Source organism: Dryobates pubescens, chromosome 4, assembly GCF_014839835.1.
Source record: "Dryobates pubescens isolate bDryPub1 chromosome 4, bDryPub1.pri, whole genome shotgun sequence".
Taxonomy (NCBI): Eukaryota; Metazoa; Chordata; class Aves; order Piciformes; family Picidae; genus Dryobates; species Dryobates pubescens.
The window spans coordinates 11,257,045-11,276,621 of NC_071615.1; the positions used below are offsets into that span (position 1 = coordinate 11,257,045).

The 19,577-nt window shown below is 57.0% G+C and overlaps 1 protein-coding gene across 2 annotated transcripts in view; it reads left to right on the top strand.

The window, feature by feature from the left end:
• The window catches only part of PRKCB (protein kinase C beta), a 123,106-nt gene that overhangs the window by 80,844 nt on the left and 22,685 nt on the right, over positions 1-19,577 (top strand). For both annotated transcript variants that reach the window (XM_054180544.1, XM_054180545.1), the window contains exons 6-9: positions 7,801-7,957; positions 8,319-8,453; positions 10,034-10,130; positions 16,355-16,501. In XM_054180544.1, coding sequence (XP_054036519.1) covers positions 7,801-7,957; positions 8,319-8,453; positions 10,034-10,130; positions 16,355-16,501 — 536 coding nt within the window. The remainder of the gene's footprint in view (positions 1-7,800; positions 7,958-8,318; positions 8,454-10,033; positions 10,131-16,354; positions 16,502-19,577) is intronic.

Here is a 19,577-nt window from a genome sequence, read left to right on the forward strand (position 1 = left end):
CCAGCAAAGCCACCCATACCTTCTTCTCTGCCCCTCTGGGGTGGCATGGCTGGAGAGTGGCACAGCCTGGCACAGGGAGGCAGCAGGCTGAGCTGGCAGGAAGGCTTCTGCAGGAACAGATTTCTGATGGAAAATGCCTTGTAGATGTGTTCTGCAGGAATCTCAGTAGGGGGTGAGCAAGGGGGTGGGTTTCTGTCAGGGATGGGATGGCAGCGTGGTGGGGGGTGGGTGGCACAGCACCCCCAGCCTGGCAGGGTGGGTTGGGAGTGAGCCCCACCTCGGGGGGTTGGAATTGGGATGGGTTGGAGGTGGAAGCCTGGCTGCTCACCCACCCACATGCCCTTCCAGCAGGCGGCTGAGGGCTGTTTGGGGTGCAGCAAACCTGTGGTGGCCACTTGTGGGATCACAAATGAGCACAGAGGGCAGAGGGGAAGGGGGAAGAGGTTTCTCCAGAGCAAGGAGATCCCTTTGGAGCAGCAGGATCAGAAGTCAACTTAAAGGTGGACCTTGTCCAGCTGATGTGTGTGGGGTTGTGTGACCCAGCTGTGCTGTCCCCATCCTGGCATGGAGCAGGCAGAGGGTCAGTGCTGCAGCCAAGCACCAGCAGGCATCACCCCTCGTGGCAGGTGGGGGTCATCTGCCAGCCAGTGGGGTGCCCATGATGGCATCTCTGCTTCTCCCAAGAACACCTCCCTGCTAGGGTCAGCAGAATGGGGCTGGGGCTGGAGCTGTTGGGGTGGGGGAGGACAGGGGGAGCTGTGGTGCACAGGCACCTTTGGTCACTGCATGGGGGGTGGGAGGGGTTGGAAAGGACCTCTGGAGCTCACCCAGTCCAACTCCCCTGCTGGGGTTGTTTAGCCTGCAGAAGAGGAGGCTCAGGGGAGACCTTCTTGCTCTCTACAACTCCCTGAAGGGAGGTTGTAGCCAGGTGGGGGTTGGTTTCTTCTCCCAGGCAACCAGCCCCAGAACAAGAGGACACAGTCTCAAGCTGTGCCAGAGGAGGTTTAGGCTAGAGGTGAGGAGAAAGTTCTTCACTGAAAGAGGAATTGGCCCTTGGAATGTGCTGCCCAGGGAGAGGGTGGAGTCCCCATCCCTGGAGGTGTTCAAAAAAGGCTTGGATGTGGCACTTGGAGCCATGGTTTAGTTGTCAGGAGGTGTTAGGCATTAGGTAGTAGGTTGGACTTGATCTCTGAGGTCTTTTCCAACCCGGTTGATTCTGTGACTCAAGCAGGGCACCCGCGGCAGCCTGCGCAGCCCGGAGCGAGTTCCGATGGCGAAACACAGCTTCTGGCGGAGGGACGAGGGCTTCTCTCTGCGGCACCAGGCGTGGAGACCCCTGCCCAGAGACGTGGGCAGCTCTCCCGAGAGGGTCTGCGGCGTGCGAGGCGGCGGCGCCCGGGCGCTCGGCAGGGCCGCTCAGGTGCAGGTGCCGGCAGCGGCCAGCAGGCGGCAGCAGAGGCCGGGGGGACGCCGCAGCCCGAGGCTGCTGCTGGCGTCCCGGCGGAGCGGGCAGCGCTTCGCCCTCTGCTGTGCGGCAGGAGCCTGCCCTGGGGGCTTGCGTGGTGGTTGGTGGTTGTTTGCTTTGGGGTTTTTTCCCCTCTCTTTGTGGGCAGGGGCTGGCTCTGCAGGGAGCTGCTGGTTTTATGAATGACAAAAGCTCTGCTGTGCCTGAGCGGCAGGAGCTGCTGCCAGAGGGGCGCGCAGGAGCTGCAGGGCTCGGGGGCAAACCCTCCCTGTGGCTTTGGCTGGCACCTGGCGTCTGCTGGAGCTGTCCCTGCGCCCTGCCACCACTGCCACCACCATCCTGCTGCCAGCGAGGGTCAGCATCATGGAATTGTCTGAGTTGGAAGAGACCTCTGAGATCCCCCAGTCCAACCTTCAACCTAACCACCATGGCCACTGAACCACGTCCCAGGGTGCCAGGGCCACACATTTCCTGAACTGCTCCAGGGATGGGGACTCCACCACCTCCCTGGGCAGCCTGTGCCAAGCCCTGACCACTCTTGGAACAAAGACATTTTTTCCCATCTCCAACCTAACCCTCCCCTGGCACAATTTCAGGCCATTTCCTCTCTACCACCTGAGACTACTGAGGAGAGACCCCCCCCCCCACCTGGCTCCAGCCTCCTTTCATGGAGTTGCAGAGAGCACTGAGGTCTCCCCTCAGCCTCCTCTTCTGCAAGCACAGAATCACTGAGGCTGGAAAAGCCCTTTAAGGTCGTGGAGTCCAACCTTTGCCCCAGGACTGCCAGGTCACCACTCAGCCATGTCCTTCAGCACTTCATCTACATGGCTCTGAAACCCCCTGAGGCTTCTTTTGCTGTGGTGGGCAGTGGGAGCAGAACATTCTGCAGTGGGGCTGTGGTGCCAGCCCTGCTTGCTGAGGGGTGGAGGTGAGGGCTTTGGCAGCCAGCTCAAGCTGTCTCTAGGAGCAGGCTGGGAGTGGGTTTTCTTGTAGGCTTTTTCTTTCTTAACATAGAAGTGAGCCCCTAGCTGGCACTGCAGATTTAGCAGAGAACTTTCTGAGCTTTATTTAGCCAGCACATGAATCTTCCCTTCCCATGGAACCCAGCTACCAGCCATCAGCAGAGCCACCACCCCAGGCAGATGTAGGGCTGGGCAGCATCTCCCGTGCCCAGGAGGTGTCTTTGGGTCAGGGGGTGCTGTTCTGGAGGGCAGGGGAGCAGAGTCCCTTTGGACCCACCTTGCAGGTGGGGAGCAGACCTGAAGGTGGGCTGTGGTCTGCTCCTTCCCCAGTTTGCTGCTGGTGGGGCACCAGCCCCCTTTGCTTGCTGTGTGTATCCTCTCCTGCTTGCCACCACCTTGGCTGGCAGCAGAGCTCAGCAGGACCATGCCTCATGGTGGTAGGACTTGCAGTGAAATGGTCTTCAGGGTGGTTTTCCTGGTGGATTGCTGGAAAAGCCCCTCCCCATCACTGGGAGAGGGACATGATAGACACCTGAGTGCTGCATTGCTCCCTGATCCTCCTGGATCTCTCTGACCTGCTCTTCCAGGGTGCAGCTCTCACTGGAAATGGAGAAAGGACCTTGCCCTGCTCTTGCAGCTGCTGGGAGCTTGTGGCCATGACCTCCATGGCTGGAAGGAGCTGCCTGAAAAGGCTTCCTGTCCCCTGCTTTGGGCATTGGCTCTCTCTCCCCGTGTTCTCCACTGGAGACGTGGATGTCTGGGGCAAGTGTCTGCTCCCAAGCCTGTCCTGCAGCTGGGGCTGGCTGGGCAAGTCAGAGCTGTTGCCTGAATCATTCATGTGAGACACTGGAACAGGCTGCCCAGGGAGGTTGTGGCTGCCCCCTCCCTGGAGGTGTTCAAGGCCAGGCTGAATGAGGCCTTGGGCAAGCTGTGCTGGTGGGAGGTGTCCCTGCCCGTGGCAGGGGGGTTGGAACTGGAGGAGCTTTAAGGTCCTTTCCAACCCAACCCTTTCTGTGAGTCTATGATTTTGCAAAATGAACTATTCCAATACCATGCAGCACCTCTGGCCCTGCATGGTGGAGCAGGTGGTGGCACCTTCCTCATGGCAGTGACACAGCCTGTGCCAAGCCCTGGCATACTCGTGTTGCACCCACCTGTGTCCTGTGAGTGTGTGCAGGTACCCATGGTGTGTGGAAGGGATTTGGGCACTGCCAGCACTGCCCCCCCCATACAAAGATCCCCCCTAGAGCCATTGAAAGCCAAGATCCTTGTACTAAGACATCAGTGGAGATGCTGAGATCCTGGAGCATCTCTGTAAGGAGAGGCTGAGAGCCCTGAGGCTGTTGAGCCTGGAGAAGGGCAGCCCCAGGGGGGATCAGATCAATGCTCAGCAAGAGCTGAAGGACCCCTGGACAAGGGGCAAAGGGTGTAAACTGGAGCCCAGAAGGTTCTGCCTGAACAGGAGGAGAAGCTTCTTTGGTGTGAGGGTGCTGGAGCCCTGGAGCAGGCTGCCCAGAGAGGCTGTGGAGTAAATCTTCCAACCCCACCTGGCCACTGTGATCCTGGGCAAGCTGCTGTGGCTGCCCCTGCCTGAGCAGGGAGGTTGGGCTGGATGATCTGCAGGGGTCCCTTCCAACCCTGACCAAGGTTCTGTGACACTGAAGCCTCTCCCTGAGCACAGGCTGGAGCCAGGGCAGCTCCTCCTCAGCCACAGCTGGGCTTGGTACCCGCAGTGATTTAAGACCAGCTGCTTTAACTTGTGCTTGTCATTTTCTCCCTCATCACTATTAATAGTGGTGTTACTACTTAATGATGCACAGAGCTGTCAGGGGAAGGCAGATCTAAAACTGCTTTCCATCAAAGGGAGCTGTCAGAGGAGTGCCAGAAGCTGTTGGAGGGGAGCAGCTTCCTCTCAGCACTAGGTCTCAGCACTGCACTTCCTGGGGGGGGGTGGTGGTGGTGGTTCTTTTTCTCTCACCTCAATGTGGGTTTCTGCTTGAGAAGCCAGGGGGTTACTTAAGGTCAAGCAGAAGCATTGGGGCTTGGCTTTTGGTTGGCTGGTTTTTTTTCTGTTGGGTTTTTCAAAGGAAGAGATAAAAAAACCTCTTCCTATTTAATGACACGTTTTGGGGGCTGCAGGCTGAGATAATGAGGTGAGGTAATCACATCCCATGCTTCAGGGCAGGGACTGATGGAGTGCCAGGGTCAGGAATTGCCTTTCCTGTTCCTTAAAGAAGTGTAACAATGGCCAGAGAAATGACAGAGGCTGACTCATCTCCAGTGCCCAGCTCTGGGCCCCTCAGGTTAGGAAAGATGTTGAGGTGCTGGAAGGTGTCCAGAGAAGGGCAACAAAGCTGGGGAGGGGTCTGGAGCACAGCCCTGTGAGGAGAGGCTGAGGGAGCTGGGGTTGCTTAGCCTGGAGAAGAGGAGGCTCAAGGGAGACCTTCTTGCTCTCTACAACTACCTGAAGGGAAGTTGTAGCCAGGTGGGGGTTGGTCTCTTCTCCCAGGCAAGCAGCACCAGAACAAGAGGACACAGTCTCAAGCTGTGCCAGGGGAGGTTCAGGCTGGATGTTAGGAAGAAGTTCTTCCCAGCAAGAGAGATTGGCCATGGGAATGTGCTGCCCAGGGAGGTGGTGGAGTCCCCATCCCTGGAGGTGTTCAAGTAACCTGTGGCCATGGCACTTGGGGACATGGTTTAGTGGCCATGGTGGTGTTGGGTTGGACTGGATGATCTTGGAGCTCTTTTCCCAGCCAAAATGCCTCTGGAGCCCCACTAAGCACCCATCTGAGGGATGAGAGCAGATTTAGGAGAGACAACATGGGCAGGGTTCCCAGGTCCCAGCAGATCTCTGCTGCCTAAAAGAATCTGCAGGAGGGCACTGCCCAGGGACCAGAGCCCTTGACACAGGTCCTCTTGCAGACAGCAAAGCTGCTTCTTGTACACCAATAGAGCTCTTAGTGCTGATGCCACACCGGTATCCCTCCCCCACCCATGGGCCTCACCCTCCCAGCCAGGAGATCCAACCTGTCCTGGGCATGATGGCATCCACAGCAAGGTCACTGTGTGGTGCTGCTTCTGGGGCTGTCACCAACAAGGGCATTCCTTCCTTTTCTGCCAGAGGGGCAGGAGGTGGCTCCTGTGGCTGCCTCATCTCAGGAGTCTGAAGAGTATCTAAAGCTGGAATCCCCCCAGCACCTGGCATGGGCAGGAGATGATTCCCAGCAGCTCTGGCTCCTGAGCTGCTGGCTGGGCTGCCAGCTTTGGTTCAGGAGCTGCTTTGGGAATGCAGCTCTGGGTTTCTTCTGTGGAGCTGGGAGCTGGGTGATGCTGCAGGAGGCCAGCAGCAGACTGCAGAGTTGGGAGCTTTGCTGTGCTTTCCACAACCAGCTGGCTGCCAGCCTGGCCTGAGAAATGCCTCACTGGTGGACTGGGAGCTGAGGGATTGTTTTGAGTCCTGCTGACTCCCTCAGAGTAGCTTTAGCAGGCTGCCCAGAGAGGTCCTGGAATCTCCTTCTCTGGAGAGCTTCCAACCCCACCTGGCCATTGTGATCCTGGGCAAGCTGCTGTGGGTGGATGAGCTGCTTGGACTGGATGAGCTTCAGAGGTCCCTTCCAACCCCCCCATGCTGGCATTTGGGGGTTTTAACGTCCTGCAGCACTTCACAGCAGCTGGAGTCCTGTGCTCCTTGGGGTTAGGATGTGTGAGGGAAGCTGTAGCCCCAGGGGAGCTCACAGGAGAGCTGCTGGTGGGATCTGGTGGCATTTCAAGCAGTGCTGAGTTCTCTGTTCCTGACACAGCACAACCCTCCATGCCTGACCCCAGAGCACTGGACCTGGAGAGATGGTGGTGGGCACAATGCTGTGCCAGGGAGGGGTGGGAGGGAAGCCCCCAGCCCTGCAGTTTGAGCAGGAGAAGGTGTGGAAGCACCCATGGGAGATGTGTCTGCTGCCTCCTGAGGGCAGCAGTTTCTGCTCTGGACTTCCTCAGAAGCAGCTTCTCTCCTGGTGGTTGCTCTGCTCCCTCATGTGCCATCAGACCTTCCATCTCTGAGATCTTTGTTGCAGCCAGAGGGAAGCTCAGCCCTTTGCCCCAGAAGATAACCCCTCTTTGATGTAATGAGCCTGAGTGATTTGATTTGTCAGGCACAATCCAATTACCAGCAGCTGAGGTCACCACAGGGCTGCTCTCCCCTCTTCTGCTCCGTGTTCTGCTCCCTGGGGAGATGCTCCAGCTCCTGGCCCCGGGATGCTGCTTCCCTCTCCCCATGGGCATCTCCTGGGTTGGTCCCTTGGGCACACAGCAGCTGAGCCTGAAGGGATCTGAAAGGAAAGCTTGGGGCTGGATCCAGCTCCTCTGCTGCTGCCTGCTGGTTCTGCTCTCCCCTGTCTGGTTGCTCTTTCCACTGTCTGTGGGAAGCTCCATCCCCATGATCCCATTTGGCCCAAAAGGAAGGTGCAGCTGGGTGTAACCTGCCTACCAAGGTGCAAGACCAAGGCACCTGCTGAGCAGGGTGACCAGCAGCATGGGTGAGGTGATCCTTCCCTCCAGTCTGCTCTGGTGAGACCCCACTTGGAGCACTGGCTCCAGTTCTGGAGCCCCCAGCATAAGAAGGACCTGGAGCTGCTGGAGTGGGTCCAGAAGAGGGCTGAGGAGCACCTTCCCTATGGGGACTGGCTGAGGGAGCAGGAGTTGTTCAGCCTGGAGAAGAGAAGGCTCCAGGGAGAACTTAGAGCAGCTCTCCTGTACCTGAAGGGGCTCCAGGAGAGCTGGGGAGGGGCTTTTGGCAAGGGCTCGGAGTGACAGGATGAGAGGCAGTGGCTCTGAGCTGGAAGAGGGGAGACTGAGACTGGAGATTAGGAAGAAATGATGTAGAGGGTGGAGAGACCCTGGAACAGGTTGCCCAGGGAGGCTGTGAATGCCCTCTCCCTGGAGGTGTTCAGGGCCAGGCTGGATGAAGCCTTGGAGCAGCCTGGGCTGGTGGAGGTGTCCCTGCCCATGGCAGGGGGTTGGAACTGGATGAGCTTTGAGGCCCCTTCCAACCCAACCCATTCTAGGATTCTAAGAGGAAACAAAGAGCTTTGAGCCATTTAAAGCCCAAAGCAGGCACCAGGTGATCCCAGCAGAGACTGAAACAGTCTCTGGCACTGATCCTTGAGCCTCCCTTGCCCGTTAGGGCTGGAGCTGCTTTGCCTTGGTGCCTGTAGGTTGTTTCCTCCTGCAGCGTCTGTGTCTGCTCAGCTTCCATTTCAATTCTCCTCTCAACCACTATTTTCCCCCCCCCCCCCCCCTCCTGGCTCCCAGGGAAGTTGTCAGTTGTTGGCTATTTTTATAGTTTGCCTGCTGAATTTAATCCCTTTCTCTCCTCCCCAGTCAGAGATGCTAAAAACCTCGTCCCTATGGATCCCAATGGCTTGTCAGATCCCTACGTGAAGCTCAAGCTAATCCCTGACCCCAAAAACGAGAGCAAACAGAAGACCAAAACCATCAAGTGCTCCCTGAATCCTGAGTGGAATGAGACATTTAAATTGTGAGTGCCAAGACACCCCAAACCTTGACACCTGTAAACTGCTTTCTCTCCTCCCTAGGAGCTGTGTTTCCCCTGGCTTTAGCTGTTCAGAGACCCTGAGCTGGTGGAACTCGGAACCGCTCTTTGTGGTGACTCAGAGAGACTCAAAGCTCTGCCCCTGCCCCCTGGTTAAAGCTGTTTGAGGGCAGGAGCTGTGTCTTCTGCCTTTGAAATGGATGTGGTTGGGAAATTGAAGTCCTCAGGGGTCACTGAAGTCCAACCCCCTCCCTTGGCATCCACCTTCTGGGGAGCGTGGAGGGGCAGGGGGCTGCAGCAAGGCCCTCCAGAGTAAAACCTCCCCTGTGTCCTTTCTCTCTTCCAGCCAACTGAAAGAGGCAGACAAAGACAGGAGGTTGTCTGTGGAGATCTGGGACTGGGATCTGACCAGCAGGAATGATTTCATGGGCTCCTTGTCCTTTGGCATCTCTGAGCTGCAGAAGTCAGGAGTTGATGGATGGTAAGAGCTGGAAGAGTTTTCAGAGTGCTGTGGGCAGTGGGGATCTCCTTGTACAGCCTGGATCCCTTGGGCTGTGGGGGAAGATGTTGGAGCCCTGGTGGGAAATGCTGCAAGTTGTGGCAGCCCTGGTGGGAGACAGAATCACCTTGGTTGGAAGAGACCTTCAAGCCCATCAAGTCCAACTGTTCTCTAACTCTTCCATGTCAGGTGCTAGCCTGTGGCCCTGAGGACCACAAGATGTGGCAGCCCAGCACACTGCCCAGGGTGTAAGGTGCCACAGCTCCACTTCTCAGGCTGGTGACCATGGCTGTTGCTGTGGTGGGCTCTGGGGTGTCCCTTGGTGCCAGCACAGCACCTGAGTGCCCAGTGTGGGCTGGTTTTGTGTTCACCTTCTGTGCATCCTCCTGCCCCTTGCAGGGTTGGGAGCTCAGGAGGCTTTTCCATGCCACTGGCAGGCACAGCCACAGGGATGCTATGTAGGCATCAGGAGAAGGTGGGCATCATCTTCCAGGTGTTTCCCAGCCTTTTCTGGTTGAATTCCCAATGTGGCTCCATCAGGCATGGAGGAGAGCTGGCTGGGAGCAGGAAAAGGGCTGGGGCCATACTTTGAGCGGTGGTTTGTGACAACACAGCTGCTGTGTGAGCCCAAACCCTGCACAGCATTGATCTGCATTGCAAGAGCTGAGCAAACAGCCCAGCCTCTGGCTGTCCCCTCCATGGAAGCTCTTCATGGCTCACTGAAAGCAGAAGAGGAGGAGAAATTAGCAGCTCAGATGAGACAGCAGGAAGAAATTCTTTCCAGTGAGGGTGGGGAGACACTGGCACAGGTTGCCCAGGGAGGTTGTGGCTGCCCTCTCCCTGGAGGTGTTTAAGACCAGGCTGGATGAGGCTGTGGCCAGCCTGATCTAGTGTGAGGTGCCCCTACCCATGGCTGGGGTTTGGAACTAAATGATCTTTAAGGTCCCTTCCAACCCAAACCATTCTAGGATTCTGTGATTATCCTGCCCATCCAGCACCTGGCACCACCCAGGGCACCCACCACCTGCCCTGGCACTTAGAGGGCAGAGGTGAGGGTGGTCCTGGCAACATCCACCTCATCCTGCCTGGTGTCTGCATCCCCACAGGGAAACCCACCCATGCTGGGGCTGCAGGCAGAGTGTGGCCATGCTGCCAGTGGCTTGTGGCAGTGAGTGTGTGGCCAGCAGGACCAGGCCAGGGATCATCTCCCAGTACTGGGTACGACTGAGGTACTGAGGTCATGCCTTCACTTTTGGACCCATCACACCAAGAAGGACATTGAGGAGCTGGAGCAGGTCCAAAGAAGGGCAACAGAGCTGGAGAAGGGTTTGGAGAGCAGGGCTGGTGAGGAGCAGCTGAGGGAGCTGGGGGTGTTCAGCCTGGAGAAGAGGAGGAGTGAGGTTTTAGGGGTCCTGTAACCATGGGGAAAGGTCACCTGGGTGGTGGGAGAGCAGAGGCAGAGCTGTGCTCAGAGTGTGAGATGAGATCCAGCCTGCCCATGGCCCTGCCTTTCCCTGCCCCTGCATCCTGACCCAGCATTCTCCCTGTCCCTCTCTCTCCAGGTTTAAGCTGCTGAGCCAGGAGGAGGGGGAGTATTTCAACGTCCCGGTGCCTCCCGAGGGAGAAGAAGGAAATGAGGAGCTGAGGCAGAAATTTGAGGTGAGTTGATGTTTCCTGGGGACTCAGGGGGTTGCTCACTGCCTGCCATGGCCTTAGCAGGGGCTTCTCCCTGCCAGCTCTTCCTCCAGCAGCTCAGGGAACACCAAACAGGTTACAGCCTCACTCCTCCCTCTTCCCACTTTGCACCCTCTCCTGGGGGCCTGTGCCCTTGGCTGGTCCTCCCTGAGGCTCTGTGGGACACCACCTCTTGAAGTTGTTCTGTTGCATTTTGCAACCAAAAGTCCCTCTGAAGGTTTGAAGCTTCCCAGCAATGCTTTGGCTGCATGCAATGAGTAACAAGGACCAGATGGGAAGGGGAAGTTTGTGGTGGATCTGCAAGAGGTTGGGCCATGGCACCATGCCAGGCTGGGGGCTTTCAGCAGGGACCTGCTCACTCCTTGGACCATTCCAGCTGCACAGTTCCTCCAGCACAAGCCACATGGAGAGCCAGGAGCAAGAGCAGCCCAAGGATGATAGGCAGCTGGGATGGCTGAGCCAAAGGGCAAATTTAGGCCACACCTTGAGTCCTGTGTCCAGTTCTGGGCCCCTCAGGTTAGGAAAGATGTTGAGGTGCTGGAAGGTGTCCAGAGAAGGGCAACAAAGCTGGGGAGGGGTCTGGAGCACAGCCCTGTGAGGAGAGGCTGAGGGAGCTGGGGTTGCTTAGCCTGGAGAAGAGGAGGCTCAGGGGAGACCTTCTTGCTGTCTACAACTCCCTGCAGGGAGGTTGTAGCCAGGTGGGGGTTGGTCTCTTCTCCCAGGCAAGCAGCACCAGAACAAGAGGACACACTCTCAAGCTGTGCCAGGGGAAGTTTGGGCTAGATATTAGGAAGAAGTTCTTCCCAGAAAGAGGGACTGGCCATTGGAATGTGCTGCCCAGGGAGGTGGTGGAGTCACCATCCCTGGGGGTGTTTAGGAAGAGCCTGGATGGGCTGCTTGGTGCCATGGTTTAGTTGATTAGATGGTGTTGGGTGATAGGTTGGCCTTGATGGTCTCAAAGGTCTTTTCCAACCTGGTTAATTCTATTCTATTCTATTCTATCCTATTCTATTCTACTCTAATTTCATTGGGGTTTGCAGAAGGGCAAGTTAAGGCAGAAGGATTGGATTCACTAGGAGCTGGAAGTGCAGGGTTCAGTTGTTCTGAGAGAAAAAGGCCTGAGGTTGAGCCAGGGGAGGGTTAGGTTGGAGATGAGAAAGAATTTCTTTGCTGCAAGAGTGGTCAGGGATTGGAAGAGGCTGCCCAGGGAGGTGGTGGAGTCCCCATAGAATCAGCCAGGTTGGAAGATCATCCAAGATCATCCAAGATCATCCAGCCCAACCTATCACCCAGCCCTATCCAATCAACTAGACCATGGCACTGAGTGCCTCATCCAGGCTTTTCCTGGAGATCTCCAGGGGCAGTGACTCCACCACCTCCCTGGGCAGCCCATTCCAGTCCTCCATCCCTGGAGGTGTTCAAGAAGCTGTCAGCTCGTGGTTTGGACCACAACACTCTGTGCTGGGTTAGGAACTGGCTGGAGGGCCGAGCCCAGAGAGTGGTGGTGAATGGTGCCACATCCGGCTGGCGGCCAGTCACCAGTGGCGTCCCCCAGGGATCAGTGCTGGGCCCCATCCTCTTTAACATCTTCATTGATGATCTGGATGAGGGGGTTGAGTCAGTCATCAGCAAGTTTGCAGATGACACCAAGTTGGGAACAGATGTTAGTCAGTTAGAGGGTAGAAAGGCTCTGCAGAGGGACCTTGACCGACTGGACAGATGGGCAGAGTCCAATGGGATGGCATTTAATAAGTCTAAGTGCCGGGTGCTGCACTTTGGCCACGGCAACCCCATGCAGAGCTACAGGCTGGGGTCAGAGTGGCTGGAGAGCTGCCAAACGGAGAGGGACCTGGGGGTGCTGATTGACACCCGCCTAAACATGAGCCAGCAGTGTGCCCAGGTGGCCAAGAAGGCCAATGGCATCCTGGCCTGTATTAGGAATAGTGTGGCCAGCAGGAGCAGGGAGGTCATTGTGCCCCTGTACTCTGCATTGGTTAGGCCACACCTTGAGTACTGTGTCCAGTTCTGGGCCCCTCAGTTTAGGAAGGACATCGAGACACTTGAACGTGTCCAGAGAAGGGCAACAAGGCTGGTGAGAGGCCTTGAGCACAAGCCCTATGAGGAGAGGCTGAGGGAGCTGGGATTGTTTAGCCTGGAGAAGAGAAGGATCAGAGGCGACCTCATTGCCCTCTACAACTACCTGAAGGGTGGTTGTAGCCAGGTGGGGGTTGGTCTCTTCTCCCAGGCAACCAGCACCAGAACAAGGGGACACAGTCTCAAGTTGTGTCAGGGGAGGTTTAGACTCGAGGTGAGGAAAAAGTTCTTCACTGAGCGAGTCATTCGTCATTGGAATGGGCTGCCCAGGGAGGTGGTGGAGTCGCCGTCCCTGGAGGTGTTCAAGGGGAGATTGGACGTGGCGCTTGGTGCTATGATCTAGTTGTGAGGTCTGTTGGAACAGGTTGGACTTGATGATCCTTGGGGTCTCTTCCAACCTTAGTTACTGTGATACTGTGTGATACTGTGAAGAAACCTGTGGCCATGGCACCTGGGGGCATGGTTCAGTGGCCGTGGTGGTGCTGGCTTGATGGTTGGACTGGATGGTCTCCGAGGGCTTTTCCAAGCCAAACAATTCTCTGTTCTGTGCCTTCACACCACAAAAGCACCCAGCAGAAGGGACTGAGGGGTCAGCTTGGATGACACAGAAGATGTGTGGATGCTCATGGAGCTGCCAGGCAGAGCAGGGCCCCTTCTGAAGGTGCTGTTCTTGGCTGAGGTCCTGCTGCTGCAGTGGGCACATCCCAGGCTTGGCAGGAAACCATCCTGAGACAAAAGCAGAGCGTGAAGCCCTGTGCTGCACCCCCTGCCAGCTCTGCTGGGTCTTTATCAGCCTCTTCCTTGGACAGCTTGATGGATGTGACCATCAGCTGCTGCTGCAGGAATTCAGATGTAGTCAATTAAGGCTGACAAATGGAGCTGGATGGGGAAGGTCAAGAGCTCTCTGTGACAAATGTGGTGAGCAGTGCTTGGCATGCTCCAGCTGCAGACCTCAACGAGGTGCTGAGACGGTGTGAGCATCAGGAGGGCATTCACAGCAGGTCAGAGGGGTTCTGTGCTCACTGAGGGAGACACTAGAGACACCCCCCAGCAAAAGCAGAAGGCTTCACCTGGGTGATGATGATCTTCACATCTCCCTGACTCGTGGTGTGGGCTCTCTTTTGCAAAGACCTTTCCCCTTCCAGCCAAGCTCCATGCTGAGCCTGTTCAATCACTCCTCTTTTTATCTCAGGTAGTTGTAGAGAGCAATAAGGTCTGCCCTGAGCCTCCTCTTCTCCAGGCTAAGCAACCCCAGCTCCCTCAGCCTCTCCTCACAGGGCTGTGCTCCAGACCCCTCCCCAACCTTGTTGCCCTTCTCTGGACACCTTCCAGCAACTCAACATCTTTCCTAGACTGTTGGCAAAGCCTGGAGACCCCCTTCCCTTCCCTTCCCTTCCCTTCCCTTCCCTTCCCTTCCCTTCCCTTCCCTTCCCTTCCCTTCCCTTCCCTTCCCTTCCCTTCCCTTCCCTTCCCTTCCCTTCCCTTCCCTTCCCTTCCCTTCCCTTCCCTTCCCTTCCCTTCCCTTCCCTTCCCTTCCCTTCCCTTCCCTTCCCTTCCCTTCCCGTGCGCAGGTGCCGCAGGTGACCTTGCCGGGGGGATTTTGACAGCGTGGAGAACCTCGCCAGAACCAATTAGCAGCAGCAGCAGAGGCTGGGAGATTACTTGGGAGGCTGCTATCTGGAGGAGCTGCTATCTGGAGGAGCTGCCATCAGCAGCCAAATTGAGCTGCTGGAAGCGGGTTAATGGAATTTCATGCTAGGCTGAGCCGAGCGCCAGCCCCGCGCTGCCGCAGAGCTCGCCCAGGCAAGGCAGCAAGCGTCGGGGGGTGGCTGCTGCAACGCCTGCTCCTGCACATGACACAGCCCCTGGCCCCAGGAGGAAGGGGCCAGCCAGCCAGGAGGCTTGGAGCTGAAAACGTGGCGGGGTTGTGAGGCTCTGTCCTGGCCCGATTGTGCTTGCGGCTGCTGGGCGGTGCGGGAGGAGAGCCGCTGGCCAGGCTGGGCTCTTCAGAGGCTTTGTGGCTTCCACCCTCCAGCCTGAACTGGCACAGGAGGGCAGCTCCCTTCAGTGTCAGCCAGCAGTGGAGCTCACAGGATCACAGGATGTCAGGGCTTGGAAGGGACCCAAAGAGATCATCGAGTCCAACCCCCCTGCCTGAGCAGGACCATGCAATCCAGCTCAGGTCACGGAGGAACGCATCCAGACAGGCCTTGAAAGGCTCCGGAGAAGGAGACTCCACAGCCTCCCTGGTGAGCCTGTTCCAGTGCTCTGTGACCCTTACTGGCCACTGGAATGTGCTGCCCAGGGAGGTGGTGGAGTCCCCATCCCTGGAGGTGTTTAGGAAGAGACTGCATGGGGTGCTTGGTGCCATGGTTGAGTTGATTAGATGGTGCTGGGTGATAGGTTGGACTCGATGATCTCAAAGGTCTTTTCCAACCTGGGTATTCTGTTCTGTTCTGTTCTATTCTATTCTATTCTATTCTATTCTGTTCTGTTCTGTTCTGTTCTGTTCTGTTCTACTCTATTCTATTCTATTAGTAAAGAAGCTTCCCCTTGTGCTGAGGTGGAACCTGCTATGCTGCAGCTTACATCCATTGCCCCTTGTCCTATCCCGGGGTGCAACGGAGCAGAGCCTGTCCCCTCCCTCCTGACCCCCAGCCCTCTGATATTTATAAACATGTATTAAATCCCCTCCCAGTCTTCTCTGAGGTGGGGGCTGGGTGAGCAGCCCTGTGTTCTGCCTCCATAAATTGGGATGTATGGACCCAGAGGATCGTTTGGGGTGGAACAGGCAGCTTAAGGTCATCGAATCCGAGCAGCGTCCAACGCTGCCCAGTCCGGTGCTAAACCCTCGGCACCACATCTCTGTCTCTTTCAGCTGGCCCTGTTCTGCTGAGGTGAGAGACAGGAACCAGCTTTGAGGAGGGGAAAAAAACATCACCAACAACAGAAAAGCTTATTTAAGGCGCTGTTGTGCCCCTGGGATGATGCAGAGCATGTTGTGGGGCAGCTCCCTGGGCACGCACAGTGCTGTGTCCTGCTGGCTGCAGGGAGAGGGCTAATGGAGCTGTGGTTCCCACTTACTAGAACCCAGGAGGTTCCATCTGAACAGGAGGAGAAACTTGTTTGGTGTGAGGGTGCTAGAGCCCTGGAGCAGGCTGCCCAGAGAGGTTGTAGAGTCTCCTTGTCTGGAGAGATTCCAGCCCCCCTTGGCCATCATGATGCTAGGCAAGCTGCTGGGGGTGCTGCTGCATGGGCAGGAGGTTGGACTGGGTGAGCTACAGGGGTCCCTTCCAACCCCACCATGCTGGGAGGCTGGAATTTTGCTCTCACAGAGATTAACTGGGAAGCAGCTGAACAGGGCAAGGTGTTGGAGCTGATAACTTGCCTGGTGCCCACCTGTGTCCCACTCACAGAGAAGGTTCCTGTAGCTCAGGGTAGGTTTGACAGAATAGAATACAGAATACAGAATTAACCAGGTTGGAAGTGACCTTTGAGGTCATCAAGTCCAACCTATCACCCAGCACCATCTGATCAACTAAACCATGGCACAAGCACCCCATCCAGTCTCTTCCTAAACACCTCCAGGGATGGGGACTCCACCACCTCCCTGGGCAGCACATTCCCATGGCCAATCTCTCTTTCTGGGAAGAACTTCTCCCTAACATCCAGCCTGAACCTCCCCTGGCACAGCTTGAGACTGTGTCCTCTTGTTCTGGTGCTGCTTGCCTGGGAGAAGAGACCAACCCCCACGTGGCTACAACCTCCCTTCAGGTAGCTGTAGACAGCAAGAAGGTCTCCCCTGAGCCTCCTCTTCTCCAGGCTAAGCAACCCCAGCTCCCTCAGCCTCTCCTCACAGGGCTGTGCTCCAGACCCCTCCCCAGCTTTGTTGCCCTTCTCTGGACACCTTCCAGCACCTCAACATCTTCCCTGAACTGAGGGGCCCAGAGCTGGACACAGGACTCAAGGTGTGGCCTCACCAGCGCTGACCTGGTGAGGCTGGGGTGTGGGGAGCACCACTCGCTGGTTTCCTCAGCTTTCTCTACACTCCTCTCAGTAATTGCTTCCCTTTTGTCCTATCTCCATCCTTGCAGAGGGCCAAGATTGGAGCAGGGTCCAAGGCTGCAGATGAGAAGACCACAAATGCCATCTCCAAGTTCGACAACAACGGGAGCCGGGATCGGATGAAGCTTTCGGACTTCAACTTCCTGATGGTGCTGGGCAAAGGCAGCTTTGGGAAGGTGCAGTACAACCTCCTCCTACAGCCTTTCTCCTCTCTGCCTCCTTTGGAGCATCTCTGAGCTGTGCAGTGTGGGCTGTCCTGGCTCTGGCTGGCAGCACTGGGAATGGGAGCCCGGGGTGGCTCCTTTCTGGGCTGTGGCACAGCTGAAGGCCTGAAGGTGTCTGCTCAGACCATCGCCATCATCAGATGGTCCCTCCTGGGAAGCAGGATGGGTGCTGGGGCTTTAAAGCTCTCTTCTTTTTTTTTGGTGGGGAGGGAGGACACCTTCTTGCTGTCTGCAGCTACCTGAAGGGAGGTTGTAGCCAGGTGGGGGTTGGTCTCTTCTCCCAGGCAAGCAGCACCAGAAAAAGAGGACACAGTCTCAAGCTGTGCCAGGGGAGGTTCAGACTGGATGTTAGGAAGAAGTTCTTAATAGAAAGAGAGATTGGCCATGGGAATGTGCTGCCCAGGGAGGTGGTGGAGTCCCCATCCCTGGAGGTGTTCAGGAGGGGATTGGATGTGGCACTTGGAGCCATGGTTTAGCAGTCCTGAGGTGCTGGGTGGCAGGTTGGGCTGGATGATCTCTGAGGTCTTTTCCAACCTTATTGCTTCTATGATTTTCCCCTGTGACAATTACCAGTGTAAATGAACATTTTAATTGCCTTTCCAGACTGGTTCTGAGTGGTAAGAGAATTTCATCCTCCTACCACTGATGTGATTTGGAGCCTTTGTTTCTCCTGGGGGCTTGCCAACCTTGTCAGGATTTCCTCTAGGCGTTCCAGTGCTCAGGGCAGGCAGGGAGGCATTGCCCCAGCTTGGTGGCTGCTGGTGGGCTGGCTGGTCCCACACTGCCCTGACTAGGGAACTGCATTAATTGCAGGGAATCTTCTTCTGCCTTCAGGCCCAGCCCCTGGGAGGGTGGCAGAGGTGAGGAGGGAATGCCAGGGAGTGATTCATAGATTGCTTGTGGTTGGAAGGGATCTTAAAGCTCCTCCAGTTCCAACCCCCTGCCGTGGGCAGGGACACCTCCCACCGGCCCAGGTTGCTCAAGGCCTCATCCAGCCTGGCCTTGAACACCTCCTGGGAGGGGGCATCTGTGACCTCCCTGGCAACCTGTCCCAGTGTCTCCCCACCCTCACTGGAAGGAATTTCTCACCCATGCTCCCCCATCACTTGGTGACACTCCAGGGAGTGCTGCTCACCTGTCAGTTGGGGAGCACAAGGAGTGAACCCAGCTTCTGCTGCTAGTGCTTGAGCTTGGGGAGTTCCCTGCCTCTCCAGATGGGTGTCTGCTCCCTCTCTGAAGGTGAAGAGCTTGGAGACCTGCCAAAACATCTGTGCCAGGAGGAGGATGAGGCCTTCCTGATGGTCCCCAGTAGAATCAGCCTACTGTGTTTCCTGTGCCAGTGATGCTGCCATGGGTGGGGGGAGGCTGATCTTCCTCTGTGCTTTGCCCCTTTGCTGTGGGTTGGCAGCCTGGGGCAGCAGGAGTGCCCTGTGCCCATGCTGCTGTCACTCAATCACATTCACACATCCCTGCTCCCATGTGGTTTTCCCTCCCTTCCTCTTCTCTCCTCTCCCTCCTAGTGCCTTTCCAGGTCTGTGCCTGGCAGCTGGCAGTGCTGTTGGTTGTGGTTTCCCCCACCTCTTTTCTCTTTTAATTTGAGCAACATTAGCAAAGTCTTCAGTGGGGCTGGTGGCTTATGTAAGGGATGTGTGACAGAAACTGTCCCTGGAACAGAATGTTATAAATATGCTAATTGGTGCTGATTAAAGCAGCACGTTGGCTTCTGTGGCTGGATGCAGCCTCACCCTCACGTGTGCCTGCGCCTGGCAGCGTTCCCCCAGCTCCCTCCTGCAGCCCTGGCATCCCTCTGCCTGTCCCCTGACGTGGGGACACCAAGGTGGCACAGTGACAGCTCCTTCCTGCAGCCCTGGCATCCCTCTGCCTGTCCCCTGACGTGGGGACACCAAGGTGGCACAGTGACAGCTCCCTTCTGCAGCCCTGGCATCCCTCTGCCTGTCCCCTGACATGGGGACACCAAGGTGGCACAGTGACGGCTCCCTCCTGCAGCCCTGGCATCCCTCTGCCTGTCCATGGGGACACCAAGGTGGCACAGTGACAGCTCCCTCCTGCAGCCCTGGCATCCCTCTGCCTGTCCATGGGGACACCAAGGTGGCACAGAGACAGCTCCCTCCTGCAGCCCTGGCATCCCTCTGCCTGTCCATGGGGACACCAAGGTGGCACAGTGCCACCAAGGTGGCACAGCAGAAGGTGCCTGACTGTGAGGCCTTGCTGCAGGAGGTGCTTTGCTACCTGCTTGCTTTGCACCTACATGAAGGTGCCAGCTGGTTGAGAGGAGCTGGGCAGAGGGGCAGAGATCCCTGGGGAGAGGAACCCAGCTACCAGGCTGACTCCTGGCACATGCCCAGCCCTTGGAGTGTGGAGCAGCTGGGCACAGCCACAGCACTGACAGCCTTCTCCGGGGCTGGCACCGCTGCTCTGCTGTGTGCTGCCAGCATCCCTCCTCCCAGGCCCTGCTGCTGGTCCCAGCAGGCTCTGAGAGCTCTTGGGAGGATAAACAGCCTGGGTCAGGGCATTGTCTCAGGCAGGAGCCTCTTAACCCTTTGGCTTCAGCAGCTCAGGTTTGCTGCTTTGTGCTGCTTTCCAGCACTTCCTGGCAGTGCTGGGCTCCTGGTGGGACTTGATGATCTTGAAGGTCTTCCAACCAAAACTGTTCTGTGATTAGGGCTCTGCAGATGCTGAGGGGCCTGGAGCAGCTCTGTGAGGAGCAAAGGCTGAGAGCCCTGGGGCTTGGAGCCTGGAGAAGAGCAGCCCCAGAGGGGATCTGATCAGTGCTCAGCAACAGCTAAAGGCTGAGGGGCAAGAGGCTGGGGCCAGGCTCTTGTCAGGGGTGCCCAGGGACAGGACAAAGGGCAACAGGCACAAACTGGAACCCAGGAGGTTCCATCTGAGCAGGAGGAGAAACTTGTTTGGTGTGAGGGTGCTGGAGCCCTGGCCCAGGCTGCCCAGAGAGGTTGTGGAGTCTCCTTGTCTGGAGAGCTTCCAACCCCTCCTGGCCACTGTGATCCTG